Source organism: Serinus canaria, chromosome 25 (genome assembly GCF_022539315.1).
Source record: "Serinus canaria isolate serCan28SL12 chromosome 25, serCan2020, whole genome shotgun sequence".
NCBI lineage: Eukaryota > Metazoa > Chordata > Aves > Passeriformes > Fringillidae > Serinus > Serinus canaria.
This window is the reverse complement of record NC_066338.1, coordinates 9,269,823-9,292,593: the sequence shown is the minus strand read 5'-3', so window position 1 is coordinate 9,292,593 and position 22,771 is coordinate 9,269,823. Positions and strand designations below refer to the sequence as shown.

The 22,771-nt window shown below is 51.7% G+C and overlaps 3 protein-coding genes across 7 annotated transcripts in view; 2 read left to right on the top strand and 1 right to left on the bottom strand.

Annotated features, from left to right (window-relative positions):
- Positions 1 to 22,771, bottom strand: part of EIF3G (eukaryotic translation initiation factor 3 subunit G) — a 68,240-nt gene that overhangs the window by 37,114 nt on the left and 8,355 nt on the right. The window lies entirely within an intron of this gene.
- Positions 326 to 8,293, top strand: RDH8 (retinol dehydrogenase 8). Of its 2 annotated transcripts, XM_050984132.1 has the most exons (6): positions 326 to 540; positions 2,328 to 2,489; positions 3,356 to 3,535; positions 4,816 to 4,909; positions 6,166 to 6,349; positions 7,358 to 8,293. In XM_050984132.1, the coding sequence occupies exons 1-6, from the start codon at positions 435 to 437 to the stop codon at positions 7,580 to 7,582; spliced, it is 951 nt and encodes a 316-aa protein (XP_050840089.1). In that variant the 5' UTR covers positions 326 to 434; the 3' UTR covers positions 7,583 to 8,293. The 2 variants fall into 2 exon arrangements, with proteins under 2 accessions (XP_050840089.1, XP_050840088.1); XM_050984131.1 differs by lacking the exon at positions 326 to 540 and having other exon boundaries at positions 2,079 to 2,489; positions 7,358 to 8,289.
- On the top strand, positions 8,382 to 22,679 carry PPAN (peter pan homolog). Of its 2 annotated transcripts, none has more exons than XM_050984015.1 (12): positions 8,382 to 8,490; positions 9,843 to 10,013; positions 11,773 to 11,874; positions 12,872 to 12,922; positions 14,622 to 14,795; positions 15,860 to 15,936; positions 17,694 to 17,798; positions 18,722 to 18,845; positions 19,683 to 19,761; positions 20,167 to 20,296; positions 20,826 to 21,019; positions 21,874 to 22,679. In XM_050984015.1, the coding sequence occupies exons 1-12, from the start codon at positions 8,473 to 8,475 to the stop codon at positions 22,374 to 22,376; spliced, it is 1,728 nt and encodes a 575-aa protein (XP_050839972.1). In that variant the 5' UTR covers positions 8,382 to 8,472; the 3' UTR covers positions 22,377 to 22,679. The 2 variants fall into 2 exon arrangements, with proteins under 2 accessions (XP_050839972.1, XP_050839971.1); XM_050984014.1 differs by having other exon boundaries at positions 17,691 to 17,798.

Below are 22,771 nucleotides of genomic sequence, written 5' to 3'. Positions count from 1 at the left end.
GGTGACATCCCGGGGTGTCTCCTCCCCACTGTCCCCCCTCCTTGGGGACATCCCGGGGTGTCCCCCCCCGCATTGTCCCCCCCATTCCTTGGTGACATCTCCGGGGTGTCACCCCCCCCCCCTTGGTGACATCCCGAGGGTGTCCCGTCCCCCCCCCCCCACTTGTCCCCCTCTCTTTGGTGACATCCAGAGGTGTCCCCCCCGTAGGTCCCCCCCTTTGTCCCTTTGTCCTCCTTCCTTGGTGACATCCAGAGCTGTCCCCCCCCACCTTGGTGACCTCCCGAGCTGTCCCCCCCCCCTTGGTGACACCAAGGTGCCACCCCCCCCTTGGTGACCTCCCGAGCTGTCCCCCCCCCTTGGTGACCTCCCGGTGCCACCACGTGACCTCTGATCCCCTTAAGAGCCTTTGCCCGTGGGGGGGGGGAGGTGACACCATGGCCACCCCCCCGACCCGCACTGTCCTTGTCACCGGCTGCTCCTCGGGCATCGGCCTGGCCGTGGCCGTGCTGCTCGCCAGGGACCCCCAGAGGCGATACCTGGGTGAGGGGGGGTCCCCAAATGTCCCCAAGTGTCCCCAAGTGTCCCCAAGGCGGGAGGGGGACACGGGGAATAGCGGGAGGGGAAAGGGGGGGGGACAGCTCGGGATTGTCCCCAAGGCGGGAGGGAAAGGGGGGGGACACCCCGGGATGGGTCAGGGGGACACCCCGGGAGGGTCAGGAAGGTCCCCAAGTGTCCCCAAATGTCCCCAAGGGTCCCCAAATGTCCCCAAGGGTCCCCAGATGTCCCCAAGGGTCCCCAAGGTGGGAGGGGGACACGGGAAATAGCGGGAGGGGAGCGGGGGGGGACAGCTCGGGATTGTCCCCAAGGCGGGAGAGAAAGGGGGGGGACACCCCGGGCTGGGTCAGGGGGACACCCCGGGAGGGTCCCCAAGTGTCCCCAAATGTCCCCAAGGGTCCCCAAGGCGGGAGGGGGACACGGGAAATAGCGGGAGGGGAGCGGGGGGACAGCTCGGGAGGGTCAGGAAGGTCCCCAAGTGTCCCCAAATGTCCCCAAGTGTCCCCAAGGCGGGAGGGGGACACGGGAAATAGCGGGAGGGAAAGGGGGGGGACACCCCGGGAGGGTCAGGAAGGTCCTCAAGTGTCCCCAAGTGTCCCCAGGTGTCCCCAAATGTCCCCAAGGGTCCCCAAGGCGGGAGGGGAACACGGGGAATAGCGGGAGGGGAAGGGGGGGGACAGCTCGGGATTGTCCCCAAGGCGGATTTTTGGGGGTCCCTGATGGATTTTTGGGGTGTTTGGGGTGCCAGTCCTGGCCACCATGCGGGACCTGGCCCGGGGGGGTTTTGGGGGGTTTCCAATGGGGTTTTTGGGATCTCTAACGGGGATTTTGGGGTCTCTAACGGGGATTTTGGGGTTTTTGGGGTGCCAGTGGTGGCCACCATGCGGGACCGTCCCGGGTGGATTTTGGGGGTCTCTAACGGGGATTTTGGGGATTCGGGGTTTTTGGGGTGCCAGTCCTGGCCACCACGCGGGACCTGTCCCGGGGAGGTTTTGGGGGGTTTCCAATGGGGTTTTTGGGGTCTCTAACGGGGATTTTGGGGGGTGTTTTGGGGTTGTGCCAGTCGTGGCCACCATGCGGGACCTGTCACGGGGGAGGGTTTAGGGGGGGTTTCCAAGGGGTTTTTGGGGTACTTCTGCACAGGGGATTTTGGTTTCTTTTTTTGGGTCTCTAATGGGATTTTTGGGGTCCTGATGGATTTTTGGGGTTTTTGGGGTGCCAGTCCTGGCCACCATGCGGGACCTGGCCACAGGGGATTTTGGGGTCTCTAACGGGGATTTGGGGTTTTTGGGGTGCCAGTGATGGCCACCATGCGGGACCTGGCCCGGGGGGGTTTTGGGGGGTTTCCAATGGGGTTTTTGGGGTCTCTAACGGGGATTTTGGGGATTTTTGGGGTTTTTGGGGTGCCAGTCCTGGCCACCATGCGGGATCCTGTCCCGGGAGGGTTTGGGGGGTTTCCCAATGGGGGTTTTGGGGTCTGGTGCTAACGGGGATTTTGGGGTATTTTGGGGTGCCAGTGATGGCCACCATGCGGGACCTGTCCCGGGGGGGTTTTGGGGGGTTTCCAATGGGGTTTTTGGGGTCTCTAACGGGGATTTTGGGTTTTTTTTTGGGTCTCTAATGGGATTTTTGGGGGTCCCTGATGGATTTTTGGGGTTTTTGGGGTGCCAGTGATGGCCACCATGCGGGACCTGTCCCGGGGAGGTTTTGGGGGGTTTCCAATGGGGTTTTTGGGGTCTCTAACGGGGATTTTGGGGTTTTTGGGGTGCCAGTGGTGGCCACCATGCGGGACCTGTCCCGCCGGGGCGCGCTGGAGGCGGCGGCCGGTGCCACCCTCGGGGACACCCTGCGGATCCTGCGCCTCGATGTCACCAGCGACAGCTCCGTGGCCGAGTGCCTCGGGCAGGTCCCGGACGGGCGCGTGGACGTCGTGGGTGAGGAAATTCCGCGATTTTGGGGCATTTTGGGGGGATTTTGGGGCATTTTAGGGGATTTTTGGGGCATTTTAGGAGATTTTTAGGAGATTTTTAGGGGATTTTTTGGGATTTTTGGGGTGGTCTGATGTTTGTTTGGGGCGATTTTGGGGGGTTTGGGGGCGTTTTAGGGATTCTTTGGGATTTTTTGGGGGATTTTTTGGGGGGATTTTTGGGATTTTTAGGAAATTTGGGGCATTTTAGGAGATTTTTTGGGGGGATTTTTACAGGACTTTGGGGGAATTTTCGAGGATTTTTGGAAGTTTTGGGGTGCTTTGATGGGTGTTGGGGGCGATTTTGGGTCGTGGGTGAGGGAATTCTGGGATTTTGGGGATTTTCTGTTATTTAATGGGATTTTCTGGGATTTAATGGGATTTTCTGTTATTTAATGGGATTTTTGGGATTTGGGTATCTCAGCGCCCCAGGGACCAAATTTTGGGGAGATTTCGGGATTTTTTGGGGTTCCCCTGACCCTCCCTGACCCTCCCAGTGAACAACTCCGGGCTGTGGATTTTGGGGTGGATTTGGGGCAGATTTTGGGGTGGATTTTATGAGATTTTAATGGGAATTTTTGGGATTTGGGTATCTCAGACCCCAGGGACCAAATTTTGGGGGGATTTTGGGATTTTTTGGGGTTCCCCTGACCCCCTTAGTGAACAACTCCGGGCTGTGGATTTTGGGGTGGATTTGGGGTGGATTTTATGGGGTTTGGGTTGGATTTAATGGGATTTTTTGGGATTCGGGTATCTCAGCGCCCCAAGGACCGATTTTGGGGGGGATTTCGGGATTTTTTGGGGTTCCCCTGACCCCTCCCGACCCCTCCCCAGTGAACAACGCCGGGGTGGGGCTGGTGGGGCCCCTGGAGAGCGCCTCGGGGCCGCAGGTGCAGCGCGTTTTCGACACCAACGTTTTCGGGGTGCTGCGCCTGGCCCAGGCCCTGCTCCCCCAGATGAAGCGGCGCCGCAGCGGCCACATCGTGGTGGTCAGCAGCGTCATGGGGCTGCAGGGTGAGAGCCCCAAAAACCCTCCTCGGCACCCCGAAATTCGGCTTCGGCACCCCAAAAAACCCCCGGGACCCCAAAATTCCAGTTTGGGACCCCAAGAAAACCCCCTAAAAATCCAGGACACTAAAAAGCCCCCAGGACCCCAAAATTCGTCTTTGGGACCCCAAAAAAACTCCCCAGAACCCCAAAAATCTCCTCAGGACCCCAAAATTCGAGTTTGGCATCCCAAAAAACCCCCGGAACCCCAAAATTCGAGTTTGGCATCCCAAAAAACCCCCGGGACCCCAAAATTCGAGTTGGCATCCCAAAAAACCCCCGGAACCCCAAAATTCGAGTTTGGAACCCCAAAAAAACCCCGGAACCCCAAAAATTCGAGTTTGGGCCCCCAAAAAACCCCCGGGACCCAAAATTCCAGTTTGGGACCCCAAGGGAAAACCCCCTAAAATCCAGGACACTAAAAAGCCACCAGGACCCCAAAATTCGTCTTGGGACCCCAAAAAAACCTCCCCGAACCACAAAAATCTCTCGGACCAAAATTCGAGTTGGAACAAAAAACCCCGGACCCCAAAATTCGAGTTTGGGAACCCCAAAAAAACCCCCGGAACCCCAAAATTCGAGTTGGAACCCCAAAAAACCCCGGACCCCAAAATTCGAGTTTGGAATCCCAAAAAACCCCCGGGACCCCAAAATTCGAGTTTGGGACCCCAAAAAACCCCCGGAACCCCAAAATTCGAGTTTGGCACCCCAAAAAACCCCCGGAACCCCAAAATTCGAGTTTGGGACCCCAAAAAACCTCCGGGACCCCAAAATTCGAGTTTGGGATCCCCCCAAAAAAACCCAGAACCCCAAATTCCTCCTCGGGACCCCAAAATTCTTCTCGGGACCCCAAATTCCTCCCTAAAGCCCCCCAAGAACCCCCCCAGACCCCTCCCAGACCCCAAATTTTGGAGGAATTGAGACCCCAAACCCCAAATTTGAAGGAATTGAGACCCCAAACCCCAAATTTTGAAGGAATTGAGACCCCAGACTCCAAATTTTGAGGGAATTGTGAGCCCAAACCCCAAAATTTGAAGGAATTGAGACCCCAGACCCCAAATTTTGAGGGAATTGTGAGCCCAAACCCCAAATTTTGAGGGAATTGAGACCCCAAACCCCAAATTTTGAGGGGATTGAGACCCCAGACCCCAAATTTTGAGAGGATTGAGACCCCAGACCCCAAATTTTGGGGGGATGGAGCCCCCCAAGCCCTCGCAGACCCCCCAAATTTTGGGGTCCCCCCCCAGGGGTGGTGTTCAACGACGTCTACTCGGCCTCCAAGTTCGCGGTGGAGGGGCTGTGCGAGAGCCTGGCCGTGCAGCTGCTGCAGTTCAACGTCTTGTGAGTGCTGGGGGAACCCCAAATCACCCCAAAATCATCCCAAATTCACCCCAAAAATCATCCCAAAATCATCCCTAAGAATCACCCCAAAATCATCCCAAAAATCATCCCAAAAAACTCTGGAATCACCCCAAAACCAACCCCAAAATCACCCCCAAAATCACCCCCAAATCATCCCAGAAATTACCCTAAAAAACCCCCGAAATCATCCCAGAAATTATTCCCAAATCATCCCCAAAATTATCCCCAAAACCCTCCAGAATCACCCCAAAATCACCCCAAAATCACCCCAAAACCCTCCAGAATCACCCCAAAATCATCTCAAAATCATCCCCAAAACGACCCCGAAATCATCCCGGAAGTTACCCCCAAATCCCCCCAAAACCTCCAAAATCATCCCGGAAATCTCCCCAGAATAACCCCCAAAATCACCCCCAAAATCATCCCCCAAAAAACCCTGAAATCATCCCGGAAATCATCCCCAAACAGCCCCAAAATCATCCCCAAATCACCCCAAAATCATCCCCCAAAACCTCCAGAATCACCCCAAAATCATCCCAGAAATTACCCCAAAAATCCCCCTGAAAATCCCCTAAAATACCCCAAAAAAATCCCATAAAAACCCCCCAAAATCCCCATAAAAACCCCTCAAAAATCACCATAGAAATCCCCAAAAAATCACCATAAAATCCCCCAAAAAAATCCCAAAAATTCCCCTAAAAATCCCAAAAAATCACCTCAAAGCCCCCCAAAAAATAAAAAAAATAAAAAATCCAAAAAAACCCCCAAAAATCCCCAAAAAATCCCCCTAAAATCGCCCCAAACCCCCATAAAACCCCCCCAAAAATCCCCAAAAAATCCCAAATCCCAATGAAACCCCTCAAAATCATTTAAAAATCCCCCCAAAAATCCCCATAACCCCCCAAAAATCACCATTAAAAACCCCCCAAAATTCCAAAAATCCCCAAAAAATCCCCTAAAAATCCAAAAAAAGCCCAAAAAATCCCCCAAAACCCGGCAAAACCCCCCAAAACCCCCTAAGAAATCCCCCAAAAAATCCCAAATCTCAAACCCCCCAAACCACCAGAAAACTCCCCAAAAAAAATTTAAAAAAATCCCCAAAAAATCCCCAAAATGCCCCCTAAAAATCCCCCCAAACCCCCCCTAAAAATCCCCCAAAAATCCAAAAAAAAATCCTAAAAATCCCCAAAAAATCCCAAAACCCCAAAAACTCCCAAAACCCCCAAATCCCCCAGCGTGTCTCTGGTGGAGCCGGGCCCGGTGAACACGGAGTTCGAGCGCAAGGTGCTGCAGGAGGTGGAGAAATGCGAATTCCCCGGCACCGACCCCGAGACGCTGCGCTACTTCCGCCAGGTCTACCTGCCCGCCAGCCGCGACGTCTTCCGCACCTTCGGCCAGAGCCCCGAGCACGTGGCCCAGGTGACCATTTGGGGCAAATTCCGGCTTTTTTGGGTTTTTTTTGGGGATTTTTTGGGTGATTTTTGGGGTTTTTAGGGTGATTTTTGGGGCGTTTCCCACCCCGTCCCGCCAGGTGTGCGATACCTTCTGCTGCCAGCAGAGGGCGCAGGTGAGCACTGGGAGGAATTTGGGGGAATTTTTTGGTTTCTTCAGAATTTTGGGGGATTTTTTAGGGTTTTTGGGGATTTTTGGGATTTTTTTAGGATTTTTTTGTGAATTTTTGGGGGTTTTTTGGCGATTTTTGGGGCATTTCCCACCCCATCCCGCCAAGTGTGCGATACCTTCTGCCGCCAGCAGAGGGCGCAGGTGAGCAATGGAAAAAATTTGGGATTTTTAGGATTTTTTAAATGAATTTTAGGAATTTTAGGATTTTTGGGACTTTTAGGATTTTTAGGATTTTTGGGGATTTTTTTTGGGATTTTTAAAGGACTTTTTGGGGGTTTTTGGGGCAGTTTTGGGGCATTTCCTGCCCGCCAGCCGCGATGTCTTCCGCACCTTCGGCCAGAGCCCTGAGCACGTGGCCCAGGTGACCATTTGGGGCAAATTCCGGCTTTTTTGGGGTTTTTTTGGGGGATTTTTAGGGTGATTTTTGGGGTTTTTAGGGCGATTTTTGGGGCGTTTCCCACCCCATCCCGCCAGGTGTGCGATACCTTCCGCCGCCAGCAGAGGGCGCAGGTGAGCACTGGGAGGAATTTGGGAATTTTTTAGGATTTTTTTAGGATTTTTAGGATTTTGGGATATTTTAGGATTTTGGGGATTTTTTTGTGAATTTGTTGGGATTCTTTTTAGGATATTTTTGGCTGATTTTTGGGACTTATTTGCCGATTTTTTTTACTGACATTTGGGGTAAATTTTTCAATTTTTTACTGAATTTTTTCCGGATTTTTTCCGGATTTTTTGCTGATTTTTTTTTTTTTTTTTTTCAATTTTTTTCCTGTCCCCTCCTTGTCCCCTCCATGTCCCCCCCAGGCCATCGCGGGGGTGATCGCCGCCCCCCGCCCCCCGTTCCGCACCCCCACCAACCCCCTGTACTCGCCCCTGCTCGCTCTGCGCTTCGCCGACCCCCGCGGGGACCTCGGCGTCAGAACCTTCCAGAGGCTCCTCTTCGACCTGGGACCCGCCTTCCACCTCAGCCTGGCCCTGCTCAGGTGTCTCACCTGCCGCTGCTGCCAGCGCCGCGTCACCCCCGTCTGAGGGGACACCAGATTTGGGAGTTTTGGGGCGATTTTGGGGCTTTTTGGGGCAAAATCAGGGTTTTTGCGGGGTAAAATTGGGATTTTTTGGGAGGTTTTAGGGGGGTTTGGAGGGATTTTAGGGGGAATTTTTAGGGTCTCACCTGAGTCTCGAGGTGTTCAGGTGTGTTTGAGTCACCCCTGGCTGAGAAGACCCCGAAATTTGGGAATTTTGGGGCAATTTGGGGGATTTTGGGGCTTTTTGGGGCAAAATCGGGGAGGGTGTAAGGGATTTAGGGCATTTTAGGGGGGATTTTGGGGGATTTTGGGAGGTTTAGGGGGGTCTTGAGGTCCCCAGGTGTGTTTGAGTCCCTCCTGTCTGAGGACACCCCGAATTTGGGGGTTTTGGGGCCATTTTGGGGCTTTTTGGGGCGATTTTGGGGTTTTTTTGGGTGATTTTGGGGAGTTTTTAGAGGATTTAGGGGCATTTTAGGAGGATTTTGGAGGGGTTTGGGGGGTTTAAGGGAGTTTTGGAGGGTAATTTTTGGGGATTTGGGGAATTTTGGCGGATTTTGGGGATTTATGGGAATTTTCGGGAATTTTGGGGAAGTTTTGGAGTTTCCTCCACACCTGGGGGAATCTTTGGGGCTCTTAATTAAACCCAGAACTCCTCCAGCCGCCTCCCCCTCTCATTCACTGCCGCGCCGGGGGGTTGGGGGGAAATTTTGGGATTTTTTTGGGGATTTTTTTGGGATTTTTTTGGGGATTTTTTGGGGATTTTGGGCTCCCAACAAAACCAGCGGAACTCAAGTGCGGGGAAACACGTGACGCCCGGAAGTGACGCACCACCGGAAGTGGCCGGAAGGCGCGGAGGGGACACCGGAAGTAGCGAGGCCACGCGGCGGCGCCGGGATGGGGCGGCCCGGGAAGGTCGGGAGGGGAAAAATCGGGAAAAATTCGGGAAAAACGGGAAAAAAACCGGGAAAAAAACCGGGAGAAACCGGGATAGGGAAGGCTCAGGGGAGGGAAATGGCGGGGGGAGCGCGGAATGAGGCGGGAGGGGCGAAAAAAGCGGCGGGATCGCCAAATGTCGGGAATCGTGAGGGGAAAAAATCCCAAAAATTTGGGAATCGTGAGGGGAGAAATTCCAAATTTTGGGAATCGTGAGGGGAAAAGTGCGATCGACGTGGTAGGGGATCTCGGAATTGCCCAATTTTGGGGTTTTTAACCCATTTTGGGGTCAAAAATTGGAATTTTAGGGTTAGGATGGGTTGGGAACCCCCGGATTTTGGGGTCTCTGGTGGAAATTTGGGATAAGAATTCCCAAAATTCCCAAATTTCTGATTTTCCGCTCTCTGTTTTTGGGGAATTTGGGATCTGAGGATTCTAAACTCCCAATTTTTGGGGTTTTTAGCTCATTTTGGGGTCAAAAATTGGAATTTTAGGGTCGGGAGGGGCTGGAAATTCCCGGATTTTGGGGCTTCTCAGGACCCCAATTCCCAAAATCCCCCAAACTTTGAGATAAATTATGCTAATTTATGCCAATTTATGCCATTTCACTCTTCGAACGCTCAGGTGGGGAGTTCGGCTCGGTCCCGGCATTTGGAGATCACTTGGGATATTTATGCTAATTTATGCTAATTTATGCTAATTTCAGAGCCGATTCCAGCGGCAGCGCTCGGAGCAGGAGTTCGGCTCCGTGGCTCCGTCCCTCGTCCCTCACTCCTTCGTGTTCCCAGCTGGCATTCGGGACCGTTTGGGATCTTTATGCTAATTTATGCTATTTTATGCTAATTTATGCTAATTTATGCTAATCACAGAGCCGATTCCAGCGGCAGCAGCGGGCTGAGGCGCGGCAGCGCTCGGAGCAGGAGTTCGGCTCCGTCCCTCACTCCTTCGTGTTCCCAGCCGGGATTTGGGATAATCTATGATATTCTATGCTAATTTATGCTAATTTATGCTAATTCCAGAGCCGGTTCCAGCGGCAGCAGCGGGCTGAGGCCCGCGGCAGCGCTCGGAGCAGGAGTTCGGCTCCGTCCCTCACTCCTTTGTGTTCCCAGCTGGGATTTGGGATACTCTATGCTAATTTATGCTAATTTATGATATCTCATGCTAATTTATGCTAATTTATGCTGATTCCAGAGCCGGTTCCAGCGGCAGCAGCGGGCTGAGGCGCGGCAGCGCTCGGAGCAGGAGTTCGGCTCCGTCCCTCACTCCTTCGTGTTCCCAGCTGGGATTTGGGATACTCTATGCTAATTTATGCTAATTTATGCTAATTTCAGAGCCGGTTCCAGCGGCAGCAGCGGGCTGAGGCCCGGCAGCGCTCGGAGCAGGAGTTCGGCTCCGTCCCTCACTCCTTCGTGTTCGCCCGCGGCCGCCCCGGGAGGAGCCTCAGGAGCCTCTGCCGGGACCTGCGCAGGGTCCTGGAGCCCTACACGGCCAGGAGCCTGCAGGTGACACCTGGGGACATTGGGGACACACCTGGGGACACACCTGGGGACATTGGGGACACACCTGGGGTCACTGGGATTGGGGACATTGGGGTACTGGGGACACCGGGAATGGCCTGAGGAATAATCTCAGGAGGGTCCTGGAGCCCTACACGGCCAGGAGCCTGCAGGTGACACCTGGGGACACACCTGGGACATTGGGGACACACCTGGGGACATTGGGGACACACCTGGGGACACACCTGGGGACATTGGGGACACACCTGGGGTCACTGGGGACATGGGGACACAACTGGGGTCACTGGGATTGGGGACATTGGGGTATGGGGACATTGGGAATGGGCTCAGGAGGGTCCTGGAGCCCTACACGGCCAGGAGCCTGCAGGTGACACCTGGGGACATTGGGGACACACCTGGGGACACACCTGGGGACATTGGGGACACACCTGGGGTCACTGGGATTGGGGACATTGGGGTACTGGGGACACTGGGAATAACCTCAGGAGGGTCCTGGAGCCCTTCAGGGCTGGAGCCTGCAGGTGACACCTGGGGACACACCTGGGACATTGGGGACACACCTGGGGACATTGGGGACACACCTGGGGACACACCTGGGGCACTGGGGACAGCCTCAGAATGGGATTTTCCAGGAATTCCAAGGTTTCTCTTCCAGGAATTCTGGGATTCAGGAATTGGGGATTCAGGAATTTTTGGATCTCAGGAATTTTGGGATCTCAGGAATTTTGGGAGTGAGGAATTTTTGGGATCTCAGGAATTTCGGGATTGAGGAATTTTGGGATCTGAGGAATTCCAGGACTGAGGAATTTGGGATTGAGGATTTTTGGGATCTCAGGAATTCTGGGATCTGAGGAATTCCAGGACTGAGGATTTTTGGGATCTGAGGATTTTGGAATTTTAGGAATTTGGGATCTGAGGATTTTTGGGATTGAGGATTTTTGGGATTGAGGATTTTTGGGATCTGAGGATTTTTGGGATTGAGGAATTCTGGGATTCAGGATTTTTGGGATCTGAGGAACGTTTTGAGTCAGGAATTTTGGGATCTCAGGAATGTTTTGAGTCAGGAATTTGGGATTGAGGATTTTTGGGATCTGAGGAATTCCAGGACTGAGGAATTTGGGATCTCAGGATTTTGGGATTGTAGGAATTTGGGATCTGAGGAATTTGGGACTGAGGATTTTTGGGATCTGAGGAATTTGGAATTGTAGGAATTTGGGATCTGAGGAATTTGGGATCTCAGGAACGTTTTGAGTCAGGATTTTTGGGGTCTGAGGAATTCCAGGATCTCAGGGTTTTCGAGATTGAGGAATTCCGGGATGGAGGAATTTGGGATCTGAGGATTTTGGAATTGTAGGAATTTGGGACTCAGGATTTTTGGCATGGAGGAATTTGGGATCTCAGGATTTTTAGGATCTGAGGAATTCCAGGACTGAGGAATTTGGCATCTCAGGATTTTTGGATTTCAGGAATTTGGGATCTCAGGAATTTTGGGATTTTAGGAAATGTTTTGAGTCAGGAATTTCAGGATTGAGGAATTCCGGGATTGAGGAATTTTGGGATCTCAGGAATGTTTTGAGTCAGGAATTTGGGATTGAGGAATTTTGGGACTGAGGATTTTTGGGATCTGAGGAATTCTGGGATGGAGGAATTTGGGATCTCAGGAATTTTGGGACTGAGGAATTTTGGGATTGAGGAATTTGGGATCTCAGGAATTTTGGGACTGAGGAATTCTGGAATTTTCCAGGTGCGCCGGAGCAATTCCCTGCGGGACCTTCTGGCCGTGGCCGGGCCCTTGGGCGTGACGCAGTTCCTGGCGCTCAGCAAATCCCAGAGTGGGATCAACCTGGTGAGAACTCCCGGAATTCCGGGAATTTTGGGAATTCTGGCAATTCCAGAGGGTCCCCGAGCCCTCCCGGCCCCAGGGGATGAGGAATTTTCCATGATTGATCCCAAATTCCGTGATGGATCCCAAAGTAAACGCTCTGATGGGGCCGGGAATTCGGGGAATTGTTTGGGATTTGGGGTCGGGAATTTTTCCGGGAATTTTCTGGGATTTTTCAGGAATTTTCTGGGAATTTTCCCGCATTTTTCTGGGATTTTTCCAGGAATTTTCTGAGAATTTTTTGAGATTTTTTTTCCAGGATTTTTCAAGGAATTTACTGGGATTTTTCCAGGATTTTTCGAGGAATTTACTGGGATTTTTCCAGGATTTTTCGAGGAATTTACTGGGATTTTTCCAGGAATTTTTGAGATTTTTCTGGGATTTTTCCCGGAATTTTCCGAGGATTTTCCCAAGAATTTTCTGAGATTTTTCTGAGAATTTTTCCAGAATTTTCTGGGATTTTAATGGGAATTTTCCGGGAATTTAATGGATTTTTTTCTGGAAGTTTTCTGGGATTTTTCCAGGATTTTTTGGGATGTTTCTGAGGATTTTTCCCGGAATTTTCCGGGACTTTTCCCAGATTTTTCTGGGAATTTTCCCAGGATTTTCTGGGATTTTTTCCAGAATTTTCCTGGGATTTTTATGGGAATTTTCCTGGGATTTTTCAGGATTTTCCTGGGAATTTAACCAGGATTTTTCCCAGGATTTTTCTGGGTTTTTTTGGAGATTTTCCTGGAATTTCTCCCAGAATTTTCCTGATATTTTTTGGGATTTTCCTGGGAATTTTCCTTGGAATTTTCCCAGAATTTTCCTGAGATTTTTTGGGATTTTTTCTGGGAATTTTCCAAGGAATTTTCCCAGAATTTTCCTGAGATTTTTTGGGATTTTTCTGGGAATTTTCCCCAGAATTTCCCTGAATTTCCCTGGATTTTCCCTTTTCTGAACCTTTTCTCTTCCCCAGAAACTTTTCCGCCTCCCGGGGGGTCCCACCCTGACCTTCAAAGTGCTGCAGGTAAATCCAGGAATTTTGGGAATTTTGGGAATTCTGGGGGGATTTTTTGGGATCCTGGGGCAGGGATTGATCCCAGGTTTTATTTTTAGGAATTCTGAGCTGGTTTTGTGGAATATTTTGGGATCAAATCCCATTTTTCCCCATTTTTTTTTTTCAAAAGTTTTATCCCATGGTTTACAAATTGTAACAATTTCCGACAATTTTGGTTTAACATTTTTCCCACATGTTTTTACCATTTTACAAACAAGGGGGTTTAATAAATGGTACCACAAAGTATCCCCAGTTGTTCCCAATGGTCCAGGTTACTGTTGGTGTTCCCATTTTGCCCTAGTTGTTTCCATTGGACCCAGGGGCACCACAAGGGGGGGGGACCAAGGGGGCCAAAGGGGAACCAAAGGATACAAAGGGGAGAACACGGGGGGAAAAGGGGAAAAGGGGGAAAAAGGCTGACCCCTAGGGCCCCAGTGTCCCAAGGGGGGGAAAGGGGGGAAACAGGGAACAAAGGGGGGAGCAGGGGGAGGCAAAGGGGTGCAACAGGGGAAGCAAGGGGGAGCAGGGGACGCGGGGGAGGGAACCGGGGCACCAGGGGGGGCCTAAGGGGAGAAAGGGGGAGGGAAAGGGGGAAAAACAGGGGGGAAGAAGGGGAGAAGGTGGAGGGAACAACGAAAAAAGGGGGGAAGAAGGGGCGAAAAGGGGGGGAAAAAGGGGACAGAAAGGGGGGAAGAAGGGGGACATGGGGAGGTAAACGGGGCAAAAAATTTTTCCTCATTTTCTCCCTTTGAATTTACCCCGTTTTTCCATTTCTCACAATTATTTTCCCCATTTTCCCCCATTTTTCCCATTTTCCCCATTTTTTCCCCATTTTCCCCATTTTCCCCAACCCTCCCTGATCCAAACCCTGGACCCTTTTTTATGATTTCATTTTTTGCTGATCCTGGGCTGGATTTTAATGGGATTTTCATGGGATTTTTTTAAAATTTTGAATATTTTAATGGATATTTTTCCCATTTTCTCCCTTTTTTGCCCCATTTCAGCACTCCCTGGTCCGGGATGTGCTCTCAGCCCTGCGGAGGCACCGCCTGCACCAGCAGCTGCATTTTCATGGGATTTTCATGGGATTTTTTAAAATTTTTGAATATTTTAATGGATGTTTTAACCAATTTCCCCCTTTTTTCCCCCATTCCAGCACTCCCTGCTCTGTGACCTCCTCCCTGCAGGCACCACTGAGATTCTGGGGAGTTTTGCTGATCCTGGGCTGGATTTTAATGGGATTTTAATGAATTTTTTCAGGATTTAACTCCATTTTTTCCCATTTTCCCCCTTTTTTTCCCCATTCCAGCACTCCCTGGTCCGGGATGTGCTCTCAGCCCTGAGGAGGCACCGCCTGCACCAGCAGCTGCATTTTAATGGGATTTTCATGGGATTTTCATGGGATTTTTTTAAAATTTTGAATATTTTAATGGATATTTTTCCCATTTTCCCCCTTTTTTGCCCCATTCCAGTACTCCCTGGTCCAGGATGTGCTCTCAGCCCTGAGGAGGCACCGCCTGCACCAGCAGCTGCATTTTAATGGGATTTTCATGGGATTTTCATGGGATTTTCATGGGATTTTCATGGGATTTTCATGGGATTTTTTTTGAATTTCTATATAAAATAATTAATATTTTTCCCAATTTCCCCCTTTTTTGCCCCATTCCAGTACTCCCTGGTCCGGGATGTGGTCTCAGCCCTGCGCAGGCACCGCATGCACGAGCAGCAGTTCCTGCACCCCCCCCTGCTGGTGCTGGGCAATTTTGGGGTGCAGGGGGGGCCGGAGCTGCGGCTGACGGCCGGGATGTTCCAGGGAATGCTGCCCACCCTCAACGTCCACAGGGTCAGGGAAACTTCTGGAATTCCTCGGGAATTGGGGGGGATTCATGGGGGATTTATTGGGAATTAATGGGGGATTAATAGGGAATTTATTGGGAATTAATTGGGAAATAATGGAGATTTAATTGGGATTTAATGGGGGATTTATTGGGAATTGATGGGTGATTAATAGGGAATTTATTGGGAATTAATGGGGGATTACTTGGGAATTTATTGGGGATTAATGGGAAATTATTGGGGGATTAATGGGAAATTAATGGGGGATTAATGGGGAATTGATTGGGAATTAATGGGGAATTTAATGGGGACTTAATTGGGGAATTAATGGGGATTTAATGGGGAATTGATTGGGGATTTAATGGGGAATTAATCAGGAATTAATGGGGGATTAATGGGGATTTTATTGGGAATGGGGATTTAATGGGGAATTGATTTGGAATTAATGGGGATTTAATTGGGTATTAATTGGGAATTGATTGGGAATTAATGGGGAAATTTTTGGGGAATTAATTGGGATTTAATGGGGAATTTTTTGGGAATTGATGGGGATTTGATGGGGAATTGATGGGGATTTAATGGGGAATTGATTGGGATTAATGGGGATTTAATTGGGAATTAATGGGGATTTAATTGGGGATTGATTGGGGATTTAATGGGGAATTGATTGGGAATTAATGGGGAATTTTTTGGGGGATTTAATGGGGAATTTTTTGGGAATTGATGGGGATTTGATGGGGAATTGATGGGGATTTAATGGGGAATTGATTGGGAATTAATGGGGATTTAATTGGGAATTGATGGGGATTAATGGGGGATTAATGGGGATTGGGAATTAATGGGGAATTGATTGGGAATTAATGGGGGATTAATGGGGAATTTATTGGGAATTAATGGGGAATTGATTGGGAATTAATGGGGGATTTAATGAGGAATTTATTGGGGAATTAATGGTGGATTTTTTGGGAATTGATGGGGGATTTGATGGGGATTAATTGGGAATTTATTGGGGAATTAATGGTGGATTTTTTGGGAATTGTCGGGGATTTGCTGGGAGTTTCCCTGCCGCAGGTGAACCTGAACTCCATCCGTCGCTGTTTGCTGATCTCCTACGAGGCCGAGGCGCGGCTGCTGCAGCTGCGGCACTAGTGAGAGCCCAGCCCCTCCAGCCCAAATTCCCTACATCCCTAATTCCCAAAATCCCTAAATCCCAAATTCCCAAAATCCCTAAATCCCAAATTCCCAAAATCCTGAATTCCCCAAATTCCCTACATCCCAAAATCCCGAATTCCCTAAATCCCGAATTCCCAAATTCCCTACATCCCAAAGTCCTGAATTCCCTAAATCCCAAAATCCCGAATTCCCAACATCCCAAATCCTGAATTCCCTAAATCCCAAAATCCTGAATTCCTTAAATCCCAAAATCCTGAATTCCCTAAATCCTGAATTCCCAAAATCCCTAAATCCCAAAATCCCAAATTCCCTAATTCCCTAAATCCTGAATTCCCAAATCCTGAATTCCCAAAATCCCAAAGTCCTGAATTGCCAAAGGCTCAAAATACCAAAATCCCGAATTCCCAAAGTCCTGCATTCCCAAAATCCCAAAGTCCTGAATTCCCCAAATCCCAAAGTCCCAAAATCCTGAATTCCCCAAATCCCAAAGTCCCAAAATCCTGAATTCCCCAAATCCCAAAATCCTGAATTCCCAAATTCCCAAAGTCCTGAATTCCCAAATTCCCAAAATCCTGAATTCCCAAATTCTCAAACTCCTGAATTCCAGATTCCCAAAATCCTGAATTCCCAAAATCCCAAAAAAGTCCTGAATTCTCAAATTCCAGAATTCCCAAAATCCCGAAATCCCAAAGTCCTGAATTCCAAAATCCTGAATTACCAAAATCCCTAAATCCCGAATTCCCAAATTCCCCAAATCCCAAATTCCTGAACTCCCATTTTTCTAGGATTTCCCCTGGATTTTCCCATTTTCCCCTGGATTTTTCCCCTGGTTTTCCCCATTTTTCCAGGCTTTTTCCCTTTTTTTCCCATTTTTTCCCAAATTCCCTTGTTTCTCCCCAATTCCAGCAGTGCCCAGGTGGTTCCCCATTCCCAAATTCCCATTTTTTCCCATTTTTTCCCATTTTTCCCCTGTTTTTTCCCGTTTTTTCCCCGTTTTTTCCCATTTTTTTCCCATTTTTCCCCATTTTTCCCCAGATTTTTCCAGATTTTTCCCAAATTTCCCTGGTTTTCCCCCATTCCACCAGTGCCCAGCTGGTTCCCCATTCCCAAATTCCCATTTTTTTCCCCGTTTTTCCCCATTTTTTCCTGTTTTTTTCCCTGTTTTCCCCAATTTTCCCCATTTTTCCCCATTTTTTCCCATTTTCCCCCATTTTTTCCCATTTTTTCCCCCATCCCAGCAGTGCCCAGGTGGTTCCCCATTCCCAAATTCCCATTTTTCCCCTGTTTTTCCCCATTTTCCCCTGGATTTTTCCCCATTTTTTCCCCATTTTTTCCCATTTTTTCCCCATTTTTTCCCCATTTTTTCCCCATTTTTTCCCCATTTTTCCCCATTTTCCCCTGGATTTTTCCCCTGTTTTTCCCCTGTTTTTCCCCATTTTTTCCCCATTTTTGCCCATTTTTCCCCATTTTTTCCCATTTTTCCCCATTTTTCCCCCTTTTCCCCATTTTTCCCCATTTTTTCCCCATTTTTTCCCCATTTTTTCCCCATTTTTTCCCCATTTTTTCCCCATTTTTCCCCATTTTTCCCCATTTTCCCCATTTTTTTCCCCTTTTTTCCCCATTTTTTCCCCATTTTTCCCCATTTTTCCCCATTTTTCCCCATTTTTTCCCTGTTTTCCCATTTTTCCCCATTTTTTCCCAAATTCCCCTGTTTTTGCCCCAATTCCAGCAGTGTCCAGGTGGTTCCCGTTGGGCTCAGCCGGGGGATCCGGAAAATTCTCCAGGAGAAATTCCCTGACCTGGGCAGGATGGACGACGTCAGCCAGCTGCTCACCGGGTATGGGGACATTGGGGACACCTTGGGGACATCACAGGGACATTGGGGACACCTTGGGGACATCCTGGGGACATTGGGGACACCTTGGGGACATTGGGGACATCCTGGGGACATCACAGGGACATCCTGGGGACACCCTGGGCAGGATGGATGACGTCAGCCAGCTGCTCACTGGGTATGGGGACACCTTGGGGACACCTTGGGGACATCACAGGGACACCTTGGGGACATTGGGGACATCACAGGGACATCCTGGGCAGGATGGACGACGTCAGCCAGCTGCTCACTGGGTACCTTGGGGACATTGGGGACACCTTGGGGACACCTAGGGGACATCTTGGGGACATCACAGGGACATTGGGGACATCCTGGGCAGGATGGACGATGTCAGCCAGCTGCTCACCGGGTATGGGGACATTGGGGACACCCTGGGGACATTAGGGACATTGGTCACTGTCCCTGTGTCCCTGTGTCACTGTGTCACTGTCCCCTGTGTCACTGTCCCTGTGTCACTGTCCCCCAGAGGTGTCACTGTCCCTGTTGTGTCCCTGTGTCACTGTGTCACTGTCCCCTGTCCCTGTGTCCCTGTCCCCCAGAGGTGTCCCTGTCCCTGTCCCTGTCCCCCAGAGGTGTCTCTGTCCCTGTGTCCCTGTCCCCCAGAGGTGTCACTGTCCCTGTGTCCCTGTGTCCCTGTGTCACTGTGTCACTGTCCCTGTCCCTGTGTCCCTGTCCCCCAGAGTGTCCCTGTCCCTGTCCCTGTCCCCCAGAGGTGTCACTGTCCCTGTGTCCCTGTCCCCCAGAGGTGTCACTGTCCCTGTCCCCTGTCACCTGTCCCGTCCCCGTGTCCCTGTCCCTGTCCCCCAGAGGTGTCACTGTCCCTGTGTCCCTGTCCCCCAGAGGTGTCACTGTCCCTGTCCCCCCAGGGACGCCGTCCTGTCCGAGAGCGAGGCGGAGCCGGACGGGTCCCAGAACGTTCTGGAACTGCCCCAGAACTGCGCCGGGCGCGGCAACGCGGCCACCCAGCAGAGTGCCATCAGACTGACCGAGGTGACACTGAGGGGACATTGGGGGGCCAGCACTGGGGACACGGTGGACATCAATGGGCAACGCGGCCACCACAGCAGAGTGCCATCCAGCACTGACCGAAGGTCGGGGTGACACTGGGGGGACACTGGGGACATCATTGGGGACACTGGCGGTGACCCGCAGGAGTGCCGATCAGGACATGAAAGACCCCCTGGAGGTCGAGCGGTCGGGGCGACACTGAAGGGACACTGGGGTACATCCTTGGGCGACCAACTGGGCTGTTACCCTCAGCAGACGTGCCAATCAGGACTGGACCGTCGCTGAGGGTGACACTGAGGGGGACACTGGGGGACATCACTGGGGACACTGGGGACAAATCAATGGGCAACGCGGCCACCCAGCAGAGTGCCATCAGACTGACCGAGGGGACATTGGGGACACTGAGGGGACATTGGGGGCACTGAGGGGACACTGGGGTGACAAACGGGGGGTTGGGGACAGGTGGGGGCGGTGCCCAGGTGACACCACAGCTCACCGGGGTCCCCCTATCTGTCCCCCTGTCCCTGCCCACGTCCCTGTCCCTCTGTCCCCTGTCTGTCCCCCTGTCCCTCTGTCCCCTGTCTGTCCGTCTGTCCCCTCTGTCCCCTGTCTGTCTGTCCCCCTTCTGTCCTCTCTGTCCCCCTGTCCCTGTCTGTCCCTGTCCCCTGTCTGTCCCTGTCGTCTGTCTGTCTGTCTGTCCCCCTTCTGTCCTCTCTGTCCCCCTGTCCCCTGTCTCTCTCTGTCCCTCTGTCCCCTCTCTGTCCCCCTGTCCCCTGTCTCTCTCTGTCCCTCTGTCCCCTGTCTGTCCGTCTGTCCCAGATCGGGCCCCGTCTGACGCTGCAGCTGCTGAAGGTGGAGGAGGGGCTGGGCCAGGGCAATGTCCTGTACCACGGCCTGGGTGAGTGACACACCTGGGGACACCTGGGGGACACACCTGGGGACACACCTGGGGACGCACCTGGGGACACCTGGGACAGGTGAGGGACACACCTGGGGACACACCTGGGGGCACACCTGGGGACACACCTGGGCCAGGGCAACGTCCTGTACCATGGCCTGGGTGAGTGACACACCTGGGACAGGTGAGGGACACACTGGGGACACACCTGGACAGTGTGAGGTGGATCTCACCTCTGCTTAGGTGTGTCCCAGGTGTGCCCGGGTGTGTCACAGTCCCAGGTGTGTCCCCAGCTGTGTCCCAGCTGTGTCACAGGTGTGCCCAGCTGTGTGCCAGCTGTGTCCCAGGTGTGCCCAGGTGTGTCCCAGGTGTGCCAGGTGTGAGCCAGGTGTGTTGTGCCCGCAGCCCCCAAGGGTGAGGAGGAGCTGCGGCAGCTGCAGGTGCGGCGCGAGCGGCGGCTGCAGGTGAGGGCGGAGCGGCGGCGGCAGCAGGAGCAGAACCTGGAGAGGAAACGGCAGCAGAGGGAGCGGCACAGGTGAGACACCTGGGACAGGGGGGGACACCTGGGACAGGGGGGGACACCTGGGACAGGTGGAACAGGTACATCTGGGACAGGTGGGACATCTGGGGACAGGGGGGGACATGGACCGGGGACACCTGGGACAGGGGGGACACCTGGGACAGGTGAGACACCTGGGACAGCTTGGACACCTGGGACAGCTGGGACACCTGGGACAGGTGAGACTCCTGGGACAGGTGAGACAGGAGGGACATCTGGGACAGGTGGGACAGGGACAGGTGAGAGCTCAAGTGTGCCAGGAACACAGGTGAGGGTGGCAGGCGACTCCCAGGTGAGGACAGGAGGGTGACACAGGTGAGGAAGGGAGGGTGACACAGGTGAGGACGGGAGGGTGACACAGGTGAGGATGGGAAGGTGACACAGGTGAGGACAGGAAGGTGACACAGGTGAGGACAGGAGGGTGACACAGGTGAGGATGGGAAGGTGACACAGGTGAGGCTCCCCCAGGTGTCCCCTCACCTGTCCCTCACCTGTCTCTCCCCAGGGAGCGCAGCCTGGCCGGGATGGGCCGGGCCCCAGGTGGCCCCACAGGTGACACCCCAGGTGGCCCCTCAGGTGACACCGGAGGTGACAGCGACGTCGAGGACCCTGGCGCACCTGAGGCAGGTGAGGCCGAGGCGTCGGACGAGGACGAGGCCGAATATTACAGACAGGAGCTGGGGGAGGAGCCTGACACAGGTGAGTCTGGGGGGGCCAGGTGAGTTTTGGGCTGTTCCAGGTGAATTTTGGGGTTTTCAGATGAATTCTGGGGAGGTGTCAGGAGATTTGGGGATTTTCCAGGTGAGTTTTGGGGAGTTCCAGGTGAATTTTGGGGTGTTCCAGGTGATTTTTGGGGAGTTCCAGGTGAGTTTGGGGAGCGATTTTGGGGAGTTCCAGGTGATTTTGGGGTGTTCCAGGTGATTTTTGGGGAGGTTTCAGGTGATTTTGGGGCATTCCAGGTGATTTTGGGCTGTTCCAGGTGAGTTTCCCCCCCCGGAAGTGGCTGATGACACCAAAATTCCTGAATTTCCGTGATTTGGGATCCAAGTAAACGCTCTGACACTTCCGGGGCCCTCCTGCCACCCCAAATCCCAACATTTTATCCCTAAATTCCCTTTTTTCCCTTAAATCCCATTTTTTTCCCCCTAAATCCCATTTTTATTCCTCCAAATCCCATTTTTATTCTCCTAAATCCCGAATTTTCCCTCTAAATTCCAATTTTTCCCCTTAAATCCCAATTTTTTTTCCCTCAAATCCCATTTTTATTCCCCTAAAACCCAAATTTTTCCTCCCAAATCCCATTTTTTCCCCCTAAATCTCATTTTTATTTTCCTAAATCCCATTTTTATTCCTCTAAATCCTGAATTTTCCTCCTAAATACCAATTTTTCCCCGAAATCCCAATTTTTTTTCCCCCCCTAAATCCCAATTTTTCCCCTAAATCCAATTTTTTTTTCCCCAAATCCCATTTTTATTACCCTAAATCCCATTTTTTCCCCCTAAATCCCATTTTTTCCCCCTCTAAATTCCCATTTTTCTCATTTTTCCCCCCAGATTTGTTCCCCAGCAGCTCCAAGAGGAAGCGAAGCCCCTCGGCCGCGCCCCGAGCCCGGAAACGACGGAAGAGGAGCCCAAAATCCCCACCTGGATCCCCAAAATTCACAGCTGGAACCCCAAAATCCCACCCAGGAACACAAAAATCCCACCCAGGACACCCCAAAAACCCCAAATCCCACCCTGGAAATCCCAAATTTCGTCCTGGCAGCCCAAAATCCCAACGGGGAACCCCAAAATCCCATCCTGGATCCCAAAATTTCACCCCTGGCACCCCAAAATCCCACCCAGGACACCCCAAAAACCCCAAATCCCATCCCAGGAAAGCTGGAACCCCCAAATCCCAACCTGGAACCTCCAAATCCCACCCAGGACACCCCAAAAACCCCAAATCCCACCCAGGACACCCCAAAAATCCCAAATCCCAGCGGGGGAAGCTCCTGAGCCCCCGGAAAATCCCAAATTTCCCTCGGCCAGGACGGGCCCGGAAAAGGAAAAATTGAGAGGGGGGGAAAAATTTTTGGGAATTTAGGACGGATTTTGGGATTTTCCAGAAAAAGTTTGGGGTCCCCCAGGGGAATTTTGGGACCCCCCCCCCAAATCCCCCCCATGTTTCCATTCCGGCTTTTCCCTGCTGGGATCCCCCAAATCCAGAGGAAATCACCCCAAAAAAAAAAAGGGGGGAAATGGAAGAAAAAGGGGAACCCCAAAAATGGGGAAAAATCCCGGAAAAATCCCAGAAAAATGGGAAAAAAATCCCAAAAAAGGTGAAAAAAAATGTCAGGAATAAAGTTGGATCCACCCCAGGAAGTTGTGTCGGTCTTTTTTCTGGGAAAAATTTCACTTTTCTACCCCAAATCTCATTTTTTTTACCCCAAAATCCCATTTCCCACCCAAA